The following is a 24,045-nucleotide window of genomic DNA, read 5'->3' on the forward strand; positions in this document are numbered from 1 at the left end:
AGGGATGAGCAAGCACAGCCACCGAGAGCAACGACCGATTACACGGACAAGATGGCGGCCGTCGCTCAGCAGCCGCGAGTCTCCACCCACTCAGGGCGGAGGCCTGCGTCATGTGACCATTCCCCGTCTGGCACCGCCTCCGGCCGCAGTGCCTGACGGGAGACAGAGCAGCGAACGAGGGCGTCGGCCATTTTGTGCCTGTTTCCTGTGGGACGCGGTAGTGGCCGTTGGGTCCTGAAGGGTGAGCGACTTTCGCTTCATTTTTCCTGTTTATTTTCTCTTCCCTTTTGCTTTGTCGGTAGAGCGCAGTTATGGGTCGCAAGAAGAAGAAGCAGCTGAAGCCATGGTGCTGGTATCCTTTGTCAGTTCGAAGTCGAGGCCACGCTGAGGCGCCTGTTAGTGACTGGGACTGGGAGGCCTGGCTTTGGCCTATGGCGGAGCGTGTCTGGGATGTAGGCTCCTGGGTGGGCGGCTTGGCGGCTGGAGTCAGATTCGTGAAATCTCGGAAAATGGAGTCTCTAGGGCAAGAGGCTCTGGCAGTTGTGGGTTTGGGACTCCGTGACTCAGGAAGTTATTGCTCTGGTGCGAGCGTTGACCCACTGGGAGGCGGCTTGGACCCCTCCATCAAGGACAGTGTCCCCTAAGGACTATTCTGCCGTACTCCGTTGTTTTGGTGACGATTCAACAAAGGGAGTTTCTTCGAGTAAAATACTCTGACTGTGGAAGATTAAGGGAAAGCTCCGCAGGCAGTCACCCACTTTTTTCAGTTTTTTTTTTTTTTTTTTTTTTGCGTGCTGTGTGGGGTAAACGCTAGCTTCCGCGTCTCACCCACTGGCGCCTTAATCTTAAGCATTCTCTTGCAGGGTGGAGTTTTCTTTTACTATTACCTAGCTTTGTAAGACTGAAAAAAAGAATAAAATGTGGCGTCCTTTTAATATTTTTTTCCGGAAGCGTTAATATATTTTACGTTAAATTGGTCTTATTTACTGCCTCGTACCTAAAAACAATTTGTTACAGAACTGCATTTATATAATAGTTGAAAAGTTAAGAATTTTATAATTTACTAGATAATTCTCAGTTTTATTAATGCAGCTCATTTGTATTTAAATACATTCCTTGGCAACATGAATTCATAGGGAATTGCAAATAACTATTGATCATACAAAATTGTCATTCTCATTCACTACAAACTTATTCATTTAGAGTCTAAATAATATAAACTTAAGTTCTAAACATAGGTAAATCTTAATATTTCGATTATTTTAAATCTCCTATGTAATGGATAAATTCTATCTTGAAATTTTGTCTTGACATAAAGTTGGGTTTTTTAAAAAATTGAACCCTTCCAGTCCACAGTGTGGCTTTGTAAATATTGACTGATGGAACAAAAGAAAAGTTAATTTCACAAATCTCTGTTAAACAAACACAAATTTTACAAAACTATACTGCGCCTTGTAAAATGTGTGTGTAGGGGTGGTGAAGAGAGATTATGGGCTTCCAGGAAATATGCTAAAATTACATGGCAAGTTAATCCTTAATTGTATAATATGAAAAGCAAAAGTTCTGTAAAGAGTACCTTTTGATTTTAGCTGTTACTATATTTTAATGCTACTCCACTTATAGAACAGATTTTTTTAATAGGCAGAGTCATCATTGTGCTGTTTTTGTACCTTGACAATACTGATCAGGTATTGTAATAGAGATTTTGATGATGAGAAGATCCTTATACAGCACCAAAAAGCAAAACATTTCAAATGCCACATATGTCATAAGAAACTGTACACAGGACCTGGCTTGGCTATACATTGCATGCAGGTAAGGATTTATCGTTTGTAGTTTTTGCTCCCTTGTAGTTTATGGTCTGGAGATCATAACTATTTCTTTGACAATTGTAGGGGTTTTTTTTTTTTATTACAAAAGATCAGATAAGATGGCCAACTTTTTTTTTAAAAAGCTTAACCATCAAGAAGATAAACAATTGATTTTTTACGTTTAAATAGAGTTTATATTGGTATTTAAATTATTGATAATCTTTCATTCTAGGTTAGATTGGTGACAGGTGAGATTACATAATAACTCCTCAGCACTTGGGTTAGGAAACAGGCATCAGTGATTTAAATTTTGTGGGCAGTCTGACCAGTTCTAATCCCATAAGAATTAAGGCATAATTAGCTGCCATTATTCACTGCCAGTGAAGGATTTAACAATCCATTGCCTGGGGCCAGGATTATTTCAACAATTTATGGACTTCTTTTGTAATGGTAACATTGTTTGAATAATTTCTTCGTTTCTTGAGTCCTTTTACTACTAGGTAGGAAGAGTTTTGTAATTTTTATTTTTAAACATCTAATAAGTACCATTATGTTTTATTGAACATTATTTCTTCTACTTTTGCCAATTTTAGAGCTGTCTGAATTTTTGCCTAATTGGACCCTAGAGAGTTGTGAAATGAGCAAATCTCTATTCATTGGAAACTACTGTTCGTAGGAAGCAGGGAGGTAAATTAAAACAAGATGTTGCTTCCCCAAGTTTAAAAATGTTATATAGATCCTTTTCCCTCCAGTATGTCACTACAACAATTTAATATCCTTTCAAAAATATTTAAGAGCCTACTACATGCTAGACCCACAGCTTTCCACTGTGGCAGTCACTAAGTTACATGTAGTTATTTAAAAGAAAATTAAAATTTTAAATAGTCACGTTATTGCCACATTTCCAGTGCTCAGTAGCCACATGTGGCTGGTGAATGACTATTGTATTTGATAGTGCAGTTACAGAACATTACCATTTACCACAGGAAGTTTCTATGAGACAGCACTGAGTGAGTATACAGCAGTGAATAAAACAACCATTGTGGAATTTAGATTTATATTGTGGAGGAAAATAACCTGTAAATATTTTGTTTGTCTTACGGTGATAAGCAATATAGAAAACTAAAACTAGGTAGGAGATATCGGGAGGGCCACAAGATAGGAAAGGCCTGAATGAGAAGGTGATACCTGAGCAAAGGTCTGAAAGGGAGTAAGGGAGAACTTCCAAGGAAAAGCAAATGAAAGGCCCTCACTCAGGAGCATTCTCCTATGTTGAAGGAAAGAGCAGCACCGTGCTTTATATAGGAGGACTTGCAGGGTATTGTAGGCCATTTTCGTTAGTTCTGAATGAAATGGGGAGGTTTGAACAGAGATGTAACATGCTCTGGTACACTTTTTTAAAAGATTGTTCTGGCGGCAGGGTTGAGAATAGACTGGAGACCTACAGTGAGATCACTTAGGAGATTGTGGAGTATCCCCGGCAAAGAAATGTTACTATATACTGAGATGTGGAAAGCTGCAGGAAGAACAGGCTTAGGTATGAGGATATCTTTTTGTTAAGTTTGAGTGTAGAAAGTTAGTTTTGAGAAGGTCTGCTGAATATCCAGGTGGAGATGTCAAAACAGTTGAATCTACAAGTCAAATTCATAGCTCTTGGAGCTGGAGATAGAAATTTGGAAGGATACAGTATACCGATGGCTATTTAAAGCCATGATACTGGATATTTTAAGGAGTAGAATGCAGATAGAAGGGGTACAAGGACTCCATGTTGGGCTACTCCCAGCATTTAGAGGTCAGAAGTTTGAAAGAAATAATCCAAAGAGATTGAAAGGTAGGAACACCAAGAGAATAGTACCCTGGAAGCCAAATGAAATGTTTGAAAGAGTAAGTTATTTAATTCTGAAATGCTCATGGTAGGTCAAGTAAGAAGGAGGACTAAGATTAATCAAAGTGGAAATCTGTTGGTCACTTGCCAGGAGTGATTTCCTAGAATGATGAAGATGAAAGCTTGATTAGAATACTTTCGGGAGGAAATGAGAACATATAGGCACTCTTTCAGGAGTTACACTGTAAAGTAAGGATCCCCAATCCCCTGGGCCACTCAGCAGGAGGTGAGGGCTCCGAGGGCCGGTGAGTGAACTAGCAAAGCATCTGTATTTGCAGTGGCTCCCCAGCACTAGCATCACCACCTCAGCTCCACCTCAGATCATCAGGCATTAGATTGTCATAGGAGCACTGGTCCCTGGTGCCAGAAAGGTTGGGGACCACTGCTGTAGAGAAGAGCAGACAAATGGAGTGGAAGCTAGATTAGTTGAGAAACTATTAGTAACATTTTAAATTGACTTAAGCGCTTCTGTTTATATAGTCTTCATATAATTTCACAGCAGCCTGTGAGATGGCATGGCAGTTGAGTCAGACACATCCTCCAATTTTATAGATAATAAACCTAGTACATTAGTAACTTAGATGGTTTGCATCATGCTCGCTTCTATATTTTCAATCAAGACCATACTAACTTATACTAGGCAAGATTCTTAGAACTCTTAATTCTGGCTGTACCATATGTTGGGAGGATTTTAAGTAAATCATGATATTTTTTCTTTCCAACACCTTTTAATTAGTATATTCTTGTCCTTATCACTTAGAAATGTGGCAAAGACTAGTTAATTTTTATGTGAATGTAATTGTATTTTTTTTAAAGAAAGTTATCTGTGTTTATCAGGAATAGTAACATATTCCAAAAAATTTAGGAAACGGTAATTGAGTCACTTAAGTAGTTTTATTCATGGATCATTTAATCACGATAATGAATAAAGATCAGAAATTAAGATAATTTCTGAATTTGATTTGCATGTCACTGAAATCTTTAAGATACATCTCTAAGAAGAAAACATTTAGCTTTCTTTAATTACCTTTCTATTATGTGAAAGTGTATTGGGAGAACAGAAGAATTGAGTATTGCTCGGACAAATGTATTTAAGTCATTAGTTTAAATCAGTAGTTCTCAAGCTTGTGCATGCATCAGAATCAATTGGAGGGCTTGTTAAAATACAGATATCTGGCCCTTCCCAAGAGTTTCAGATACTGTAGGGTTCAGTGGGGCCTGATAATGTGCATTTCTAATAAGCTTCCAGGTAACACTGATAGTGTAAGCAAAATACTGAAATCCTTTAGCCTAAGTTAACGGCTTCTTCTGAAGAAACAAGGACTGATGGATTTTGTCATATTGGCAAAAGTTAATCCATGTTTGAGGGTTAGAAATGTTTGACCTAGCAAAAAACGATACAGTGAAGTCATAAATTCTCAGTATTTTACAGTAAAAACATCTTTTCCTGTTAGCAACCTACCACATAAATTTAGAGGTAGATAGTGGCAGGCTAACTACAGTGGCAATGTTAAGTGCATCATGTTGCTCATTAGGTATGGGTAGTGCTAATTATAAATGTCACTTTTGTAGTTAGTAACTGCAGGCTTTTCTGAAGATCCATTCTTGAAAAATTTACTTATTCTAATTCTCAGTATAATAAAACTTTCATAGGCTTAATTCAAATTTGAAATTTGTCTGATTTGAATAGGACTACTAGGTCATTGCCGATAATTCAAGCAAGCAAGATTATATGGTAAACTCGAAATGATGCTTATTCAGCTCTTACTATGTGTTAAACATCCTGCCAAGTGCTTTTTATATACACTATATTTAATCCTAAAAACGACCTTAGAAGTTAGGTACTATATAGGTGGAGTAAACTGAGGCTTAGGGCAAATGATTTACCTCGCCTCACTTAGCTAGTAAGCAGCAAAATTGGAGATTGACTCCAGATAGTCTCACTATAGTATCTCTCTGTTAACTGTCATACTAAGTGATCTCTGATTAATTTGAAATTATTCTCTAAAAGACTTTTATGAGACATTTTTTGTTTATTTGATGGAAGTATTTTGTTTGTTTAGGTGCATAAAGAGACAATAGATGCTGTACCAAATGCAATACCTGGGAGAACAGACATAGAATTGGAAATATATGGTATGGAAGGTATTCCAGAAAAAGACATGGATGAAAGAAGACGACTTCTTGAACAGAAAACACAGGGTAAATATTAAAATGTGTGCTTTTTCTTAATACAGCTTCACTAGTGAAAGTATTACTACTACTTTCAAGTACAAATTTAATGATAGATTTATTCAGATTCCATTTTTAAATTCTGTTTTTTAATTATGTTTTAATAGGCCTTTGAAAATGAGTATACTTGTTTTGATTTATGTAACCACTATAAATTTTTGTTGTTATTTGACTTTGAATTTGCAGCCATATATAATCCAGATGATAGGAGCTGTTATTAATCACCTATGGAATTTTTTGTTTTGAAAAGTATTACAGAGAGGTCAGACACCTTTGTCATAGTTTACCTTTCGGGATGGAATAGAAAGCTGTTTTTTTAAAATAAAACTGACTTAGAATTCTTTTTACCTGATACAGAATACTGAAAGGATTTTAATCTTGCTTAATATAGGTTGAAAACATTTGAAGAGTAAAGAACCATATTAACTGAAATATTGCACTGCATATTAATTGAGATAATTGCACTGGAATTTTTTTAATGTTAGACCTTTTTTTAAAAAATTTATGGGAAAATTAATTAAACCTTTTTTAGCAGAGAGTCAAAAAAAGAAGCAACAAGATGATTCTGATGAATATGATGATGATGACTCTGCAGCTTCAACTTCATTTCAGCCACAGCCTGTTCAACCCCAACAAGGTTATATCCCTCCAATGGCACAGCCGGGGCTACCACCAGTTCCAGGGGCACCAGGAATGCCTCCAGGTAGCACATAGAATTTCTTAGAATTGAACATTCTTAGGACTTTATTAATGTGGTGTAGAGGTATTAAATTCTCCTAACTCTTTAATATTAATTTTGAGTTTTTGTTGTTGAAATTCTTGTTTATAGGCATACCTCCATTAATGCCAGGTGTTCCTCCTCTGATGCCAGGAATGCCACCAGTTATGCCAGGCATGCCACCTGGGTAAGAAAACTTTAAATTGGCTTGTGGGCTTGTGCCTAGGAATGATCTTTCAACTCGGGTGTTGTATGAATTAAATGTTACTTTGCATTTTTTTTGTTGTTGTTGTTCTAAAAGGTATGGGCTCTATAAGTACCAAAATTGTCTAATAAAAGAGCCTGGCAATAAATTTAATTTACGGAATATAAATCTGCCTCAGAAGAAAATAGATTTTTGTGTTTTAGGATGGTATGTAGGTAGCCATCTGCTTCAATTGCATGTGATGTAATTAAAGTAGTTGGTTATAGATTTGAGTTTCTGAGATTCAGAACTGTCCATGACACTTTGTAGTTGTGACAAAAAGCAAACTCTGTAAATGATTTAAATATTTATCTCATCATCAAGAACCTAAAATGTTAGGTGCTCGTGCTCATCACTTTTACTTAAATATTGTTGGATGTGACAGGTAAACAATACACTTTCCCACTGTATTTTGAAAATCACAGTTAGATTTTGATTTTGTCATACATTTTCACAGATTGCATCATCAGAGAAAATACACCCAGTCATTTTGCGGTGAAAACATGTAAGCATCTCATTCATGATGTAATTCAGGAGGTATAATCATAATGTCATTTTCTTGTGTGTTTAATGATATCTATTCAGTTGACTTCATAAATTTTCTAACCTTCCTCACTAAAATTTCTAAAACTTGTGAGCTGATTGACACAGGTCTCTGAAAGGAGGGAAATAAAACATCTTTGAGGAAATAGTAATAAGTCCATATATAAATGAAGCATTTTCTAAATGTGCAGCTATTTTCTCCTAACTGCTAAAACTATTGGGACTTAGTTAAAAGGGTTGGAATTTAAGAAAGAATATATAGTCCTTTGCCAAATTATATGCTTTATTATCATAGAAGGTATTTGAATTTTCTTCTGATAAAAATCTATGTATAGAAAAATCTGATAAAAGTGCTAAATCAAAAATTCACAGACTTGTAAATTTTTAAGTGAATTAGACATTGGTATTTGAAGATGAGCTCCTTTAGAGGAAGGAAAGTAAATATGAGTTATGTTTTAATTTATGGTTTAATGTTAGCTATCCTAAGTAAAAATTAGGCAATGTAATTTTACTTTTGATTCTCTAATATTGGTGGTAATTTTTCTGCATCCCTCCAAAAAAGATCTTATTTCCACAGTGTAAACTCAATTTTTTTTTTTCTGAGAAATCTAACAACTCTAAAATAGAGATTTCTTTCTTTTCTTTTTTTTAACTTATGTTCTGTGTGGATATTTTCTAAATGAGACAAAAGGTGATTTTACTTTCCAGTTGCATATATTTTAGGCCTCTTTTATATGTTGAGAGTGTAATATTAGAGTGTAATATTGTTCCTAGTGACTTTAAATGTATTAAAATGTTTGTCAACAAAGACCGACCCTCCCCATCCCTCATTTTACTGGCAAACCCAAGAGTTTGCTGGGTTTTAGAGGAGTTTATTTTGATAGGTTTGTTTTAGTGTATTGTATGTTCTTTCAGCTTGATTTCAATATTAGGGATCAAATTCAAGTCTTCTATCTGTTGTTTCAGGATTTAGCCAAAATATTTTTCAGTGGTTTATACTGTTGATTAACTTCAGTTTCTCAAAATTTGCTTTCTAATAGAATGATGCCAATGGGTGGAATGATGCCACCTGGACCAGGAATACCACCTCTGATGCCTGGTATGCCACCAGGTATGAAATATCTGACAGTTTCCCTTTTAATATTACTGGTATGATTTAAGTATTTTAGACAATAGATTAGTGGGCACTGGCACAATGTAATTTTAAATTTTTCATAGTTTGATGACTTTTTAAAATGACCACGGGAAGTGTTATGATGGATCCCCCTTTTTCTCGAGTTTTCAAAGAGTAAAAATAGGCTTCAAAGCAGCCAAAACGAGTCACAGAGCTTGCGCATCGATGCTCATATACTTAAGATTGGTTGTAGTTGTTAGACTATTTTGGACAAGTAATAGATAAGAGACTCTTGGCAAGTAATAGAGAACTTGAACAAACTATAGACATTAAACAACATAGACATTTGTTATATCATTCAACAAAAAGAAAATGGTAGATTCAGTGCCTTGGTGATATCAAGAACCCATGCCTTTTAAATTTTCCACTTTGTGTTAACTTTAGCTTTTTTCCTTTGGGCATGTCACTCAGTGGTAACAAGATGACTTAGGCAAGAAAGGATGTCAACAGCAATGTGCTTTTCTTTTATTAGAGAGCAAGGTAACTTTCCCAGAGGCTCCTTAGCATATCATTGGCCAGAAATAGGCCCGATGGATTCTCTAGTTGCAAGGGAGCCTGGGAAATGAAGTATCTTGACTTTTTAGTCTATATAATATGGGGAAAGGGATTTGATTAGCCAAAAATGTATGCCATGGAGGCCTTCAAGAGGCTCTCAGCCTGTTGCCTTACTTTTTTATATTTAATCCTACCAAGTTTGAGTTTTAATCCATAACAGGTTTAAAAGTATTCAGGTGATAGTTGATATAAAAAGAACCAGAAAAATAAAGCAGTGGCAACATTTTAATTATTGCAAGGGCAGCCATTAATGTATAGGCAACAGCTCCACATACATAATGCTCAGATAATTTGGGGCATTTAAAATAATAAATAATAACCAATGTTCATTAGATAATGTGCAGTAAAAGCTTTAAGTTATGTTGAAGTTTAAAGAATGTGCACTGGTGATGCATTTTAGGAAAATTTAAAGTGTTCGAAGGGAAAAAATTATATGGATATATGGCTTATTAGAGTTTTAATGTAATTTGCATTGGAGTTGGTACAGCTGTTAGGTAGACATAATTCTCTATGTTTCAAAAAGTTTGCTAAATGAGGGTATCAGTAAGTTTAATTGCTGCTTTGCCCAAATACAGGATCTCTAGTGGTATCATTCACTTCCCAAATTATGAAGAGAGAAAAAGGAATAGAATATTTGAGGCAGGATTGTTCCAAGGGACAAATGCCTAAGTTCTTTGGATTTCATTGAGTTCAGCAGTTAGTCATTAGTAACTTTGTAGGGTAGAAGTATTTTTAATATGGTTCATTTTAAAAGCAAAGTTTTGAGAAAATACCTTGTTTTGAACTGAGTGCTTCAACAACTAGGTCTTCCTCCCAACAATTCTTTTCTACAGGTCTGCCCCCTCCTGTTCCACGTCCTGGAATTCCTCCAATGACTCAAGCACAGGCTGTTTCAGCACCAGGTATTCTTAATAGACCACCTGCACCAACAGCAGCAGTTCCTGCTCCACAGCCTCCAGTTACCAAGCCCCTCTTCCCCAGTGCCGGACAGGTAAGGTGAAATTTCTAAAAAGGAGTGCACTTCATTTAAAGGTAGTGTTGTTTACAGAAATCTTTCATTTGTCATAAGTCAGTTTTTAAAATAATTTTAGTATAATTTTTTAACGTATTGAGAAGTGGCCTATTCTGTGTTTGTACACATTGATTTTCTGTATTCATAAAAGACTTACTGGAGCCAGATAGTGTAATATGTTATTTTTTTCATACATATGAGCTCTGGTTATTTTAGCTTTAGTTAGAAATGAAAGTTTAATTTTTGGGGGCCTAAATACATGATAATGTTTAGAGGTCCTCCTTTGCCTGTTGAACTGTGAGTTGAATGAAAGCAAAGCCAAGGATGAAAATTCTAAGACCTTAGTAAATCATTTGTTGGGCTTGTTTTCTAGAATAGAATAGTGACAAATTACAGTGCTGCACACTTGCTTTTTGAAAAGGCATCGTTTAATTGCTTTTGACCTAATCACAATTTCCCACTGGTTTTGTCTTCAGAACTCAGAAGCAAAAGATGCTTTTTTGTGTGTGTGTGTCTATAATGGTTACTTTTTTTTTTTTTCGAGTTTTTTGTAGTTGCTAAATTAAAAGCATTGCTTCCTAAGTGCTGTTTAAGCAAGTTAGCTTAAGATTTTGAGGTGGGTCGGGATTTTGTTTATCAAGAGATGTTAAACTTGGCAAAAACCTTTTGTAGAGTCATTGATAGGGAATCGAAGTGTTAATAATCCTTATTCTCAGTTAAAGGTAGCATTTTTGAAATATCACAGTGCAAAAAATTAGTTTCAGAAAAGAAACTGGTTAACTAGGTTTATTGATGTAGAATTAAATTTGAGGCTCAAATTTATGAGGCTTATACTGTTTATTGTAAATGCATTAACTGCCTGCCTCTTAAGTAAATTGAATTTGATTGCATTGTATTTTGCATTTACAAAAATGCAATCTATACTAAAAAAGTCTACCACATGGCTTATTTTTACCCATTTGTTTGGAGACTTTTCATTGTTTCCTTTCTTTTATGCTACAGATGGGGACACCTGTAACAAGCTCAAGTACAGCTTCATCCAATTCAGAAAGTCTGTCTGCATCTTCTAAAGCTCTGTTTCCTAGCACAGCACAAGTACGCAGGAAGTTGCAGTTTAAAATTGTTAAAATGGCTTTATAACTTAACCCTTTGGACCCTATTTTAAAACTAAATTCCCCCCCTCAATATACTATTTTTTTAAACTAAGATTAATGGTATATAAATCAATGGTATTTGAAAATTGAACTCAGAAAAAAAGTGCCCCAAACTTCTATGGTTCTAAAGGGTTAAAAGCATGTAAGCAGTAAATGCATTATAGTAGCCAATGGTTAGCCTGATGCATGATTAAGCTATTTTGATTTATGCTGTTAATCTAATGCATCATATATAACATAAAGAAATTTAGTACTCTGTATTTGGTTCCAAAGTTGTCCTAGTCTACATGTTTCAGATGTTTGGCATACAAAAAGTAACATTTGTTACTGCTAACTTTATACTTAAAAGATCCTTCTAAACCTTTTTGTCCATGGTAATCATCCAGCCATTGTTAATTGGGAGGGCATTGTATTACTATATAAAGAATACCTCTGAAGAACATATTTTTAACGTGTCACCATTGCTATTAATGACGCTATGCTTAGTAACTGAAATTTATCCAAACATTTGTATTCTGTATATTCTAACATTTTTGAGCTGCTTGGTAGATTAATTAAAAAACTAATTTAGAATAGTAAAATAGAATAATATGCTATTTCATTTTATAATGCTATATTTCATCAATCTGGAGTAAATACAAAGCTTTTTATTTATATTGAATAACTTTTGGTTGGGAGGTGTAGATGACATTGGAGAAGTTACATATTTCTTGTTACTTGTTTCCAGTGCTGTGTTTTGGGTGTGACTTTGACCCAGCATTCTTTGATATTCTTACGTGTTACCTTGAATTTTGTGGTGTGTTTATCATGTTAACTTCGTTTTAATTTCATTTAAAGTTTGGTCCTTTATTGAATGTTGGTGTTTTTAAGTTAAATTGATAGTAGATATACTCATTTTGGGTTTTGAAGTTTTATTGATGAAAGATTGTGTTTTACAGGCTCAGGCAGCTGTCCAAGGACCTGTTGGTACAGATTTCAAGCCCCTAAATAGTACCCCTGCAACAACTACAGAACCCCCAAAGCCTACATTCCCTGCTTATACACAGTCTACAGCTTCAACCACTAGTACAACAAATAGCACTGCAGCTAAACCAGCGGCTTCAATAACAAGTAAGCCTGCTACTCTTACAACAACCAGTGCAACCAGTAAGTTGATCCATCCAGATGAGGATATATCGCTGGTAAGTTATTTGCAGTTTTTTACTGGCAGCATTGTAGCAGCTTGTCCATTTGAAAAGTTTTAATTTGTACACCAATGGTCTTATGATCTGATTTAATGCTTACTAAATGGTTTTTAGCATTCTGATTTTTAAGAACCACGAAATGTGAATATTGTGTGTTTTGATCTTAGCTGCATTCCCTCCCCCCAGACTATTTCTAAAAGAAGTTAAGTTGGGTTCTTATTCTTAAAAAATTATTGTAGTTAGATTTGTAAATTAATTGAAGAAATAATTAACTGAAGTAGAATCTGCAGATCTCTTGAAGGCCTTGTACTTTCTTCAGACACTTTCTTGTTGAAACAATTTATAATTTCTGGAAAGTTATCTGTGCTTCAGTTGTAAAAATAGGTGAGATTTTCTTAAGGTATTGAGATTTTAAGTAGTTGAATTGGTTTGTGGGGGCAAAATAATTGGGGGCAAGTAAGGGTACATTTTAAAAAAATTATAAAGGTTTTAGATGCTTATTTTATGCTTAATGAGCCCCTGTATTCAGGTGTTTAACATTGTTTTTATTTTTATTCCTAGGAAGAGAGAAGGGCACAGTTACCTAAATATCAGCGTAATCTTCCTCGTCCAGGACAGGCTCCCATTGGTAATCCACCAGTTGGACCAATTGGAGGCATGATGCCACCACAGCCAGGCATCCCACAGCAACAAGGAATGAGACCCCCAATGCCGCCTCATGGTATTCCTCTTTTTATGTTTATTGTATTTAGTGGATTTTTTGAGTAGACACACAAAACAAATTTATCTGCAAAATACATTGCATTTAAAAGTACAATGCATGGACCAACTCAATATATTTTTTGTGTTTTAAATGTGTTTTTTTAGGTCAGTATGGTGGTCATCATCAAGGCATGCCAGGTTACCTTCCTGGTGGTATGCCGCCATATGGGCAGGGACCGCCAATGGTGCCCCCTTACCAAGGTGGGCCTCCTCGACCTCCGATGGGAATGAGACCTCCTGTAATGTCGCAAGGTGGCCGTTACTGATCTCACTTCATCCAGTCTAATAGGTTTGGAGATTAAACCTTTTCTCAACTTGTGCTGTTTATATAGCCAAGCTTTCGTCAATAAGGCTTCATTGTGACTTTAACAAACATTATCTTCCCACATACCAGGAACTATTGGACATTTATTTTACATGGGAAAAATATTTGGAATAATAAAGCAGGATCTTTTCCTGAAGTTGCAATTTATACTGTATGGCTTCTTTTTCATGTTTCATCTAGGTTTTTAGAAGTGAAGTATAGTAAATTTGGTTCGTTATATTGTGAAGGCGCTGGAATTACATGAACATACCACCTTAATAAAGGCAAGTTCTGTAAGCTTACATTGCTATTTGTAAAGTTATGCCTTCACAGCGTTTCAGATGCTGTTGGACTTCATGTCCCCAACCTAGCTTGGTGAGGGCTGTAACTATTTCCAAGTACCTGTACATTGGAAGTCTGAATGTGTAACAATATTTAATGTATTTAGAGTTCCTCATGTTGCAGGGTTTACGAAATCTGACCCACCAAGGTCATGTGACTTTTCTGTACTGTTAAACTTCATTGTAATAAAATGAGAGAAAAATTTATGCCTTTTTATTCATAACCCAGCTGTGGACCACTGCCCAAAAGGTTTGTACAAATGCATGCCACAATAGATGTCCACATAATAAAATTCATAGTTACCAATGCAGTTTTGATATATCATTGGATTCTGTCTGAATTGTAGGTTGTTCCTTAGCTGCATGTTTTAAACTGGACAGTATATATAGAATTGTATGTTAGTGCTTCAGTTAACAAAAACTTAGATAAGTATCAGTCATTACATAATGGGTATGAAATCTTTATATTGTATCACCTTTTACCCTCTTGATGTCAATACTTGTTAGATGTCATAGATATTTAAAGTGTAAACTTTAATATTTCCTCTTTCCTGCTGATGATATTTAGAGCCTAGTGCCAGACCCATTCATTTTCTTCTGATTATTTTTGAGACTGCAGTACTGCGTGGACCTCAGAAGCTTTTCAGGTGCAAAATTCTAGAAGCTTAGGTGCAAGCAGTAAAAAGCTTTTTGTGCTATTAGTGGATTGGTACATACTCTAAGTGTAATGCGAGAATCTAAATGTGCCTCTGTTAGGTTGGTTAACAGATGGATTTTTTAAAGATTATGTTCCTGGAAGATTACATTATGTCTTTGATTAGATGGCTACCTTCTGTTATTAAGCCTAAATGGCTTTACTGTTAACCTTTTTATCCTTGAATGTTTGAATGTTACTGTGTTCCTATGGAGAACTTTTCTGTAGAGATAACTATTCTGTATCTTAGGCTGCAAGTCTCATGTAATAATAGCTCCTGTTGACCTTTTTTGGCATCCATTTTTTAAAATCTTTTACAGGTTAGTTTTATGCTTAATTTAAGTATAAATGACCTGTATAAGGTATAGTTATTACTATAATGAACTCAAGTTTTTCCTCAATACAGTTAAGACTTGCAAGGAAACGGTAACATTTCTTTATAACCTTTATGTGAAGGTGTAGATATAAGACATGAAATCTGAAGTTTTGTTGGAAAAAAGCAACCTTGTAGGAAAATATTAAAAATGTTTTAATCTTCAAAAAGAGTCTGTATTTAAATGACAAGTAAAAGTCATTCATTTAAACAAAACACTGCAAGTATTACAGAGCTGAGTGCTATTTTAAATCTGATCTTTTGCTCCAGTGGTTTTATAGTTCCTGTGCCGTGGTGCCGTTGAGGTTCAAAAATTTCCATAGATTGAAAAGGCAACATCTGTGTATCACCAAGAATGTATTTCAACCTTCTCCTAGCAGCAAAGCTTCATACACCTTCTCCCATCAAACACCTGCCTACTTAAATAATTTTGGAATTGACATGGACTTCTTAGATTTGGCAGTACATTTATCATACTGCCAAAGAAAAACCTGTTAAAAATCTTTAAGGTAAAAATGGCATGATGTTTCAAAAATTATGCAAGGCTTTATTTGCATTTAATGCAAAGAGAACTGATAATTTATGTCATAGTTTATTGCTTTCTGAGGTCTCAAAGGAGAAAAAAATCACTAATATTAAAAAATTGATAGACTTCTCATTAAAAGTCAGTTGAATGTGTTATGCATGGCATTTAAAAAACTTATCCATATGACATCCTCTGTTCTGTAGGTGGTCCTCATTTGGTATTTTTACAGAGTAATTTGGGCACATATCAGCATAATTAAGCTTCTAGAAAATACCTTTAACTGCTTCTGGGGTCCATAGTGTGGTGAAATCATGATTGGAACAAATTACATTGAAATAATTAACTCTTAGTTTGATTTATGCTCATTAATAGATGAAGTTGAAGACAACTTTTGAGACTATCCAGGCAGGCGTTGTAGTTGCCATAATTTAGGAAGTTGTAAGATTAATGGGGCTGCCAGCCTTGGCTTTACCTTACATCCACTCTTACAGTCACGTTTTTAAAAAGAAAACAAAGATGACTTAAACATTTGTCTGGCACTAGTTTCTATTGTATAGATTTTACTACTGTATGACAGACAGTAACAAGATTAGCAGGTGAGGAACAGCTTTTGAGTGGCTGCTGGGATTATTTGATTTGAATACGTACTATTTTGGTAGTATCTCACACTTTTTGTATTAGGAGTGGGGAAGATAGTCTTAGTGTGTCCATCCACTGATCAAATTACATATTGAACTTAAACCAGCTTAATTAAATAGGTGTTTGGAAGGGGAGATCTCCAACAAAAATAATGGGTTTAGAGTGGAATTATAGTAGACAGGGTTTTTTTTTAAAAGCTACTTTTTTTTTTCCTTTGCTTGCTTGATCATTGGGATTTTTTTTTTTAATGCATGTCTTTTAAATTAATTGGGTAATGTTTTTCTAAAATTAAAATTTTCTTCTTCCTATAGCCCTGCCATAGGACAGGCTGAGGCTGAGTCTCAGTGTTGCCCTGTTCAGTCTGAGGCAAGTGGGATTTATTTTATTCCTTATAGGGGCTTTCACAGCTTGATGGCTGTTGGATATTTATGTCCCCAAACTTGCAGCAAGTTTGGTGAAGGCCCCTAAATTTAATTAAACGTAGGATTTTTATACTCTTTTGGTAGAGAAGGCTCTATATTAATATTCATGTTTGACTGTGGTGTTAATAAACATGAAAAGTATTCGATATATAATTTTATGTAGTTTACCTTGTGTTACATAATTAACAGCCTCGTAAAGCTGGTATCACTATTGTTGAACTTCAGTAAATTAACAAAATTTGATGTTCTTGATTTGGAGACATGAAATGTTTTGAAATTTTCCACTTTTCACTTTTAGGAAAACCTTACTGGTTATTTTCTCTTCAAACTATTAAATTTAACCTCAAGGATAAGTTTTAATTATTGGAAATGCCACTGGATACTGAAATCTGCATTCTTAATCCCAAAGTTATGCATTGAACATTAAGGTTGAAAGGTCATCTGGAAATGCTTGTGATTTTTAATATTTTTAAAACCTCACCACATTAGAGCAAATGTTAATGTAGAGCCCTGTGAAAAGTGGGAAGGTGATGTGTGTGTGGTATGTATGCGTATACACTACACATTTTGAGATAAAAGTTTGGATATTATAGACCTGTTAGTATGGATAGATTACTAATTTTCAGGTAGCCCAACAAATCATATCATATGGTAAAGTTAGTATAGTATATTGAACTATGGTTTCAAAATGATTATTTTGAGGTTCACTTTCAGCCTAACTGAACAATATTTTATGCAGTATGCATACATGAGAAGTCCTCATTTGTTTTCAACCAAAGTTGGCTTTTATTTGGTTAAAAAAAAAAAAAAGGTTGTGTTTTTATGTGTATATTGTGGGGTAGAGAGGGAATGAAGAGGCCAAAACGTAAACCTAGATTACTTTTGTTTCTTTTTGTGTTTAAGCCACCATTCTATCCAGATAGCATTTTTGTCAGAACAGTAACAGTTAACATACAGGACAACGTCTAGCAAATGCAGAATGGTGTTTATGTGGTTTATTCTTGGAAGTATAAAGAAGAAATATGCATTAAATGAATTCTAAGTTTTCACCTGTCTAATTAGAACATACGCTTTTCACTGTAACTGAGTCATGGGGGCGGGATTTGAATGTTTTAAAAAAATTTTACCACACAATAATATTCCATTGGAATATTTTATAACCTCAATAATTACACCTCTTAAGAATCCTTAGTTGGAGACGTTTTCTGTTGCACCCACCATCCAACAACATACTGAAATATTTAAGAGTGAAGCTGCTTGTCCTAATTCTAATAGAGATAATTGAAATAGACTCTTACATACTTTGAGTACTGGGGGTGGGAGGGACTTTTTAAGGGTGGCATAATTTGTTGAAGATATATAGATACCTAATTTAAGATGTAGTGTCTTTGATACCTCTGTAGTTCTGTGACTCAGACAGATAACAAATTTAAGAATTACATAATTTTCAGGTGTCTTACGTCCACTGGTAAACTTGATAAATGAAATGTTGAAGTTACCACTTTACTGAGAAAAGTTTGAGTAAATGGACACTTGTATTGGTTAGGAGAGAAGTTAAACATGTACCCTAAAATTTTGTATAAATCAGGTATGTCTATAAAAAGGTGGTACTTGAATAACCTTTGTATGTTATTCCAAAATCAAACCAGTTTTCTCTTACTGTAACTTTTATGGAAAAGTCAAAAGGAAGGGTTAAGTTTTAAGACTTGACTATAAGACAGTTTTTTGTAAGTAAATATTTCCCTAATTATACTTCTGTTTGCTATCTCATGACTTGAATATTAGTGAAAGTTACTGCTTTTTTTTACCCTTCTTAGTATTTTGTCTTCTGTCATATGAATTATTTTAATAAAAAGCTTTTTGTTTTTCTAGCATAGAAGCCATCTTAAGTTTTCCGTGTGATATTTCTTTGCAAAATAAAGTTACTTTAATGAATATGTAGTGTCATGAACATCGTAATCACAATTTTTTACTGTTGGATTTTCAGACTATACTTTTAATATCTTGGCTCTTAGGTATCCCCTACTATGAATCTAACTCAAAGTAATGCATAGGAAATGGAGAAACGGAATTTTGAGTTCCCACTCTTATTTTAAATATCTCCAACTTTCCCAAGTGTTTTTATGTTTTTACTTGGCAATTTGTTGGGAAATAATGGGTTTGAAAGTAGCATTTAAAAAAAAAAAACAACCTAGATTTCTTTAGTGAGGCGAAGAAGAGAATTCCTTTTTTTTAGCGTTATTTTTCCTGCTTTGGGCATTACACATTCTTGCATAATAATTTGGCCGTAAAGGAAGAGCTTTTCATTTCCTTCCTAACTCTGGAAAATTAATAGCTTGGTACTATATTAGTTGAAATTTTTGAACTAATTCTCTTTAAATCTTCTATTAATATCACATTATCCTCAGGGGGAAATTATTTTAGTAAGGAAGATGCAAAAGTCATATTAAGGCATAAATTGGAGATCCAAAGGGGATCTTCACTGAAACTAATTTGAATTATTTCTATTTGAAACAAATGGAATACTCTATTATAAATCAAGACTGGTTTATATTAGATTCTTTAGGAGGCATATAATCACTAGCTATATTATGAGAATGTTTTATTTTGATCAAATTAACTACAGAGAAGATATATGTGAGTATACTCTTAATGATTGATTATGTGGACCCTACCCATTCGAAAATGCTGTAACGATGTGTAAGGTCATATGGCACATTAAATGATGTGCTGTGTTTTTTGGTCAGGGTTTTTTGTAATGTGGTGTTTGTAAAAAGGGGAAGTCCTTTATTGGAATTCTCAACCCTCTGACAGTCTTAGTGTGTCTGGGATTTTTAATTGTGAGGAACTGGTAGTGAAATTCATTGATGCCTAACTTGAATAAAAATGAATAATGTCCTACTCAGTGTACTACGCAGAGACCAATAGTGATTATTTGGGGGAGAGGCCATTATATAGTTTTGTTAGACTTAAGAGTGTTAAATATAATGAAAGATAACAGCATTCCTGCTTTTGGTTTGCATTTGTAATTAAAGTTCACCAAATCATTTATTATAATACAGTCTCATTCTCTATTAACAAATGGTACAGCAGTCAGAGATGAAAATAAGATATGCAGCATCATTTCCCAGTCCACTAATAAAATAAGGCTGTTCAATTACCCAAGTGAACCAAGGAAAGCTATAATAAAATTCTGTAAGTTTGAGTTAGAAAAAAATGGGTCATGTAGTTAGTGAACAAAGACTTCCCTTTTAGCTATTAGGTTGTTTTAGTGTACTTGCAGGAAAAGCAGTAAATTTATTATTCCGCCAATGTTTTTGAAATTAAAATTCTATGAGAAAGTGAAATCAAGGTTTTTGAAAGCAATTAAAAATTATTTAAAATTGTTTTCTTCTATAAGGTGTGTCTACAAATACTTAAATGTAGAATTGAAGAGATTTTTCCCTAGATACATGCTCCCTCTTTTTTTTAGAGTAAACAAAATTTTCATGTAATACATTGAAATATATAGTTTATTAAAATTGAGCTGTGTCCAAGAGATATGTAGTGCTATTAATTCTCATAAGGTCACTTAAATAACAGTCAATGTAAAGTAATTTTTTTTAAGACAGGGAAAAAATTTTTAATGTATTAATGTCAGGCTCTGAGGAAATTTAATGCACATTGACTTTTTAAAGTATGGATTGAACTCCTCCTCAGTTTAATACAATTTGTGTTTTTGTTAACTAGCAGCAGAATTTCAGCATTTGCTACTTACTGGTAGAGAAGAAAAATCCCACAGCCCTGCCAGTACAGGTTAGTTTAATCTGTAAGTACCTGATGTTCCTATTTTTTTCAAACATATCCATATAACCCACACAAGGAAGAAAGCTGTGCAGTTACTTAAATGTGAGTATAACTAATAAATCCATTGGACACTTTCAAACACTCAATAGTTGGGCCAGTTAGCTCTAGGTTTGCTAAATAACTTCAGTTGTAATAAAGGTGTCTTGTTCCTTTATTATCTGGTTGTGGTTGAATGTAAATAGATATATTGTGCATAAAAGGAAAAGAGTGAAATTTGTATTGGCTGTATGCTCATTTTGGTATGTAATACAGAGTGCAAGGCTTTGAGTCCAGGGTCTTTTACTTGAGCCTCTTCTGTGGTGGTACTCATTTACCTTTTAACTTTACAGAGTGAATCAACCTAAAAAGTCCAGTTTCCCCACCTTTAGCAGTGATTAATGGTGTGTAGTCATAGGCTAGAAAATGTTTTCATATTGCTTTTTTTGTTCCTAAGTGTTTTTAGTAACTGGCTGTAAATAAGTACTAATTTTGTTCATTTCTTAATCTATAACCTGTTCTGTTGGTGCACCACCACCATGGGTTTATTTTACTTTGAACTAAGAATAACAAACCTTTTAATATTCAAATGAAAGCTGACTACCCATCAAGAAATCTAGATAGATTCTTTGTGTTTCTTTTGAGGGGCATCAGGGATGTGATGGATTGTAAGATACATTAAAGTTCTTATTATTTTTATTGATTCTAAAGAGTTAATTGTCTTGAACCATCATTGAGAGATTTCCTTTAACCTTTAAATATTTTGTTCTTGTGTTGATAAAAATTTTAAATACCAAGTAGAGAAGAATGAACTTCAAGCCTGAACCATCCTTCCAACCTGTTGCACTGATTGGAATGCATGGCTTCTTCCTTTATACCTTAAGGGTACTGATGTTTAATTTGAGACAGTCTGTCCATAAAACTAGCTTATCTTGTACTCCTATTAAAGTGGGATGGTGATTAGCCACTGGAAAAAAGCATTGTTTTATATGGAAGTCATGTGTTCCATTAAATTTTTTAAAAACCTCAATTTATCAACTGATAATAAAATATATTTTATAAGATATCCACTTGTTTTTTAATATAAAATTGCCTAAGGGCTTAAGTTTCATTGCCTTTCACAGTTTAATCTGTATAAGAAATGGCGTAGATACAGTGGAAATGGTTTTCCTTAAAACCATCTCTTTAAAGCTGCTTTTCTGGTGAGTACTATTTTATACTTTTATATATTACAGTTTTTCCTTTTAAATTTAACTGGAATGGGGACACTTATCAAAGAGTGAGCAATCTGAATTTCTACACTCTTTTTAGATATTAACCGAATTGGGAATATTAAGAATAAGAAAGTGATTATTTTACCTCCTTAAATTTCCCTGGTGATCTAGGTTCACCTTTTTTTCTGATTTTCACTTCACAGATTATAACTACAAAATCTTTTAACACATAAATTATTTTCTTTTGGTGAAATCGAAAAGGTTTTATAAAAGGCTAGCTTTTACAATTGTTTTAAGCTTAAAATTTTAGTTGGTAGCCGAAAGATTTTTTCCTATGCTTTTTGGTTCCCACATTGCATGGGCCTAATAATTAAATACCGGAATTCCTGTTTATTTTCTTGTTTGAAGCTGTTGTTGTAGTGATTTGTGAACAGTTAAACTGAGGGTGGGGTTGCAGGAGGGCTAGCCTTAAAAATATGGTTATGCAGGCTAATTGCTTACAGGGTTCTCTTTGAGTGGGGCTTGAAAATTTCCAGTGTGTTCTTTAAAAACTTTTTTATTTTTAAATTACAGTTGATGTTCAGTATTTTATATTAGTTTCAAGTGTACACTATAGTGGTTAGACATTTATGTAATTTATGAAGTCCTATTCTTCCCGGTACGTCTTTCAGTGTATTCTTAAATCACTAACTTTGCATGAAAAGCTTGGATTAGAAATACTGGTTTCTGAGACACTGTATACAAGTGAAAATTAGCCTCTGAATAAATTTTTAGTTACTTTATGCCCTGTTTAATACCTTCCCCCAGTGTAACACATGGATTTTTTCTCCCTCTAGTTTTTAGCCATATTCTAGCTAATGTCACATTGTATCACTTGCTGATCTTTGTAAACCAATAATGAACAGTGGACTCTAATGCTTTTAAGTATAAACAATGATAGTGTTCTAAAATCTGAAAGTTGATATCTGAGTATGTGATAATGGTGATGTATTCTTCAACATAAGCACTAAACAAAATATGGACCCTCAATTTATGTCTTTAAGATTTAAGGTGAAGTAAATTTCTAAGGAACTCTGTCCTTTCCTAGCAAGGACAAGCAGACATTGAAAATTTGGTAAGTATTTAACTTTAAATGCATGTGATAGTGAAGAGAGTGAGTAGCCAAATTTCCATGGTTTAAGATATTAAGACATGAACAAGAATTCTTGAGTCTCCTTTGCGACCTAAAACGTGTCTAGCAGTTTTATAAATTTGTGTGCACAGTGATTAAATTGAAATGTACCTTACTCCTTTGTCTGGCTTGTTTTCTTTTTTATTTTGTATAGTGCTTTAAATACTAATTTTTTTTTTTATTTCAAGCTTTTTTCAGGGTAAAACTAAATGGCTGGTAAAGAAAATACCTTCAAGAAGAATTATTTAAATATCCCTATTTTAAAATTCAGTGGTGACTTTCAGTTTACTTAAGCCTTCTGTTTTCCAGCTCCAGTTAAAACTGACAGTAGGCAGCTGATCACAGAAATGGGGGAAAAAATCTTTGTGCTCATTTTGGAATATTTGTAGGAATCATTGTAATACAGTAAATGTTATTAATCCAATACTTAATTTTCATGGAAGCAGTGCTTTTCGAATTAAAAAAGGTGATGAGATTTGGAATCTCCTCCTTCCTGGGATTTATTAAATGGAAGTTAATGTGAAAACATTTAGTTGCTACACCAGGGAAGATGATTTATTTCTGAATAGTATGTCCATTTCTTTCCAGAATAGTATAGCATTATTTTGTGAAGTGGTACAGAATCCCAGAGTGTTGTAGGAAAGAGGAGACCCTTCCCTCAATTTAGTCACCAGGCTTTTAACTTTAGCATTGTACTGGCAAGGAGGGAAATGAAGAGCAAGTCATTTAAGGGGTATGATGGTAAGGAGGTCCTGAACAAAACAAGGGAGGATAAATGGCTACACCATATGTATGATTAAATGGTCTAGCTAAATAAAAAATGTGACTAATAGCATAATTTTAATGTAAGTAAATGAACTCACTAAAGCTAATCTTTTTGTATGTCATCTCTGAGGCACGAATAAAGGTTGTAATTAAATACTTTAAAAATATTAAAACTAGCAATTAATACCTGCATTTTTGTGGCGGTTTATTTTAAAATAAAATTTTCTTCCACAAGTAATATTAGTGCATTTTGTCACTTTGATGTATCACCTGCAAGCTAGTGCAAAAAGAAAAATGAAATGATCACATTTATAGTGTTTACCTTTGTTGAATTTAATTTACTGGTGGGCTTTGAGGGGGTGGGGAGAGATTTCTTAATGTATGGCACTATATAATAATTAGAATTCACAAGAGGCACTGAACTTTCTCTCTTGAGGTGGTCCAAGGGTGTTTTTTAGGCTTTAAGAAAACCAAAACTACCATTTGAAAAATGGTATTTT

At 34.2% G+C, this 24,045-nt stretch overlaps 1 protein-coding gene across 15 annotated transcripts; it reads left to right on the forward strand.

Annotated features, from left to right (window-relative positions):
* The first annotated feature begins 139 nt into the window (after positions 1–139).
* Positions 140–22,895, forward strand: ZNF207 (zinc finger protein 207). Of its 15 annotated transcripts, none has more exons than XR_895879.2 (14): positions 140–352; positions 1,689–1,815; positions 5,760–5,898; positions 6,461–6,631; positions 6,758–6,833; positions 7,348–7,395; positions 8,474–8,544; positions 9,996–10,153; positions 11,177–11,269; positions 12,267–12,509; positions 13,074–13,233; positions 13,380–13,563; positions 16,463–16,517; positions 20,303–22,895. XR_895879.2 is itself a non-coding variant. In XM_011360028.2 (13 exons), exons 1-12 carry the CDS (start codon positions 312–314, stop codon positions 13,538–13,540), a joined length of 1,488 nt encoding a protein of 495 aa, XP_011358330.1. In that variant the 5' UTR covers positions 140–311; the 3' UTR covers positions 13,541–13,563; positions 16,463–22,604. The 15 variants fall into 15 exon arrangements, 12 of the variants coding, with proteins under 12 accessions (XP_011358330.1, XP_023386369.1, XP_011358336.1 ...); XR_002780268.1 differs by having other exon boundaries at positions 20,306–22,895; XR_895878.2 differs by adding an exon at positions 13,780–13,862 and having other exon boundaries at positions 16,463–22,604.
* The last annotated feature ends 1,150 nt before the right edge of the window (positions 22,896–24,045 follow it).

Source organism: Pteropus vampyrus, unplaced genomic scaffold (genome assembly GCF_000151845.1).
Source record: "Pteropus vampyrus isolate Shadow unplaced genomic scaffold, Pvam_2.0 Scaffold50, whole genome shotgun sequence".
Classification (NCBI taxonomy): Eukaryota; Metazoa; Chordata; class Mammalia; order Chiroptera; family Pteropodidae; genus Pteropus; species Pteropus vampyrus.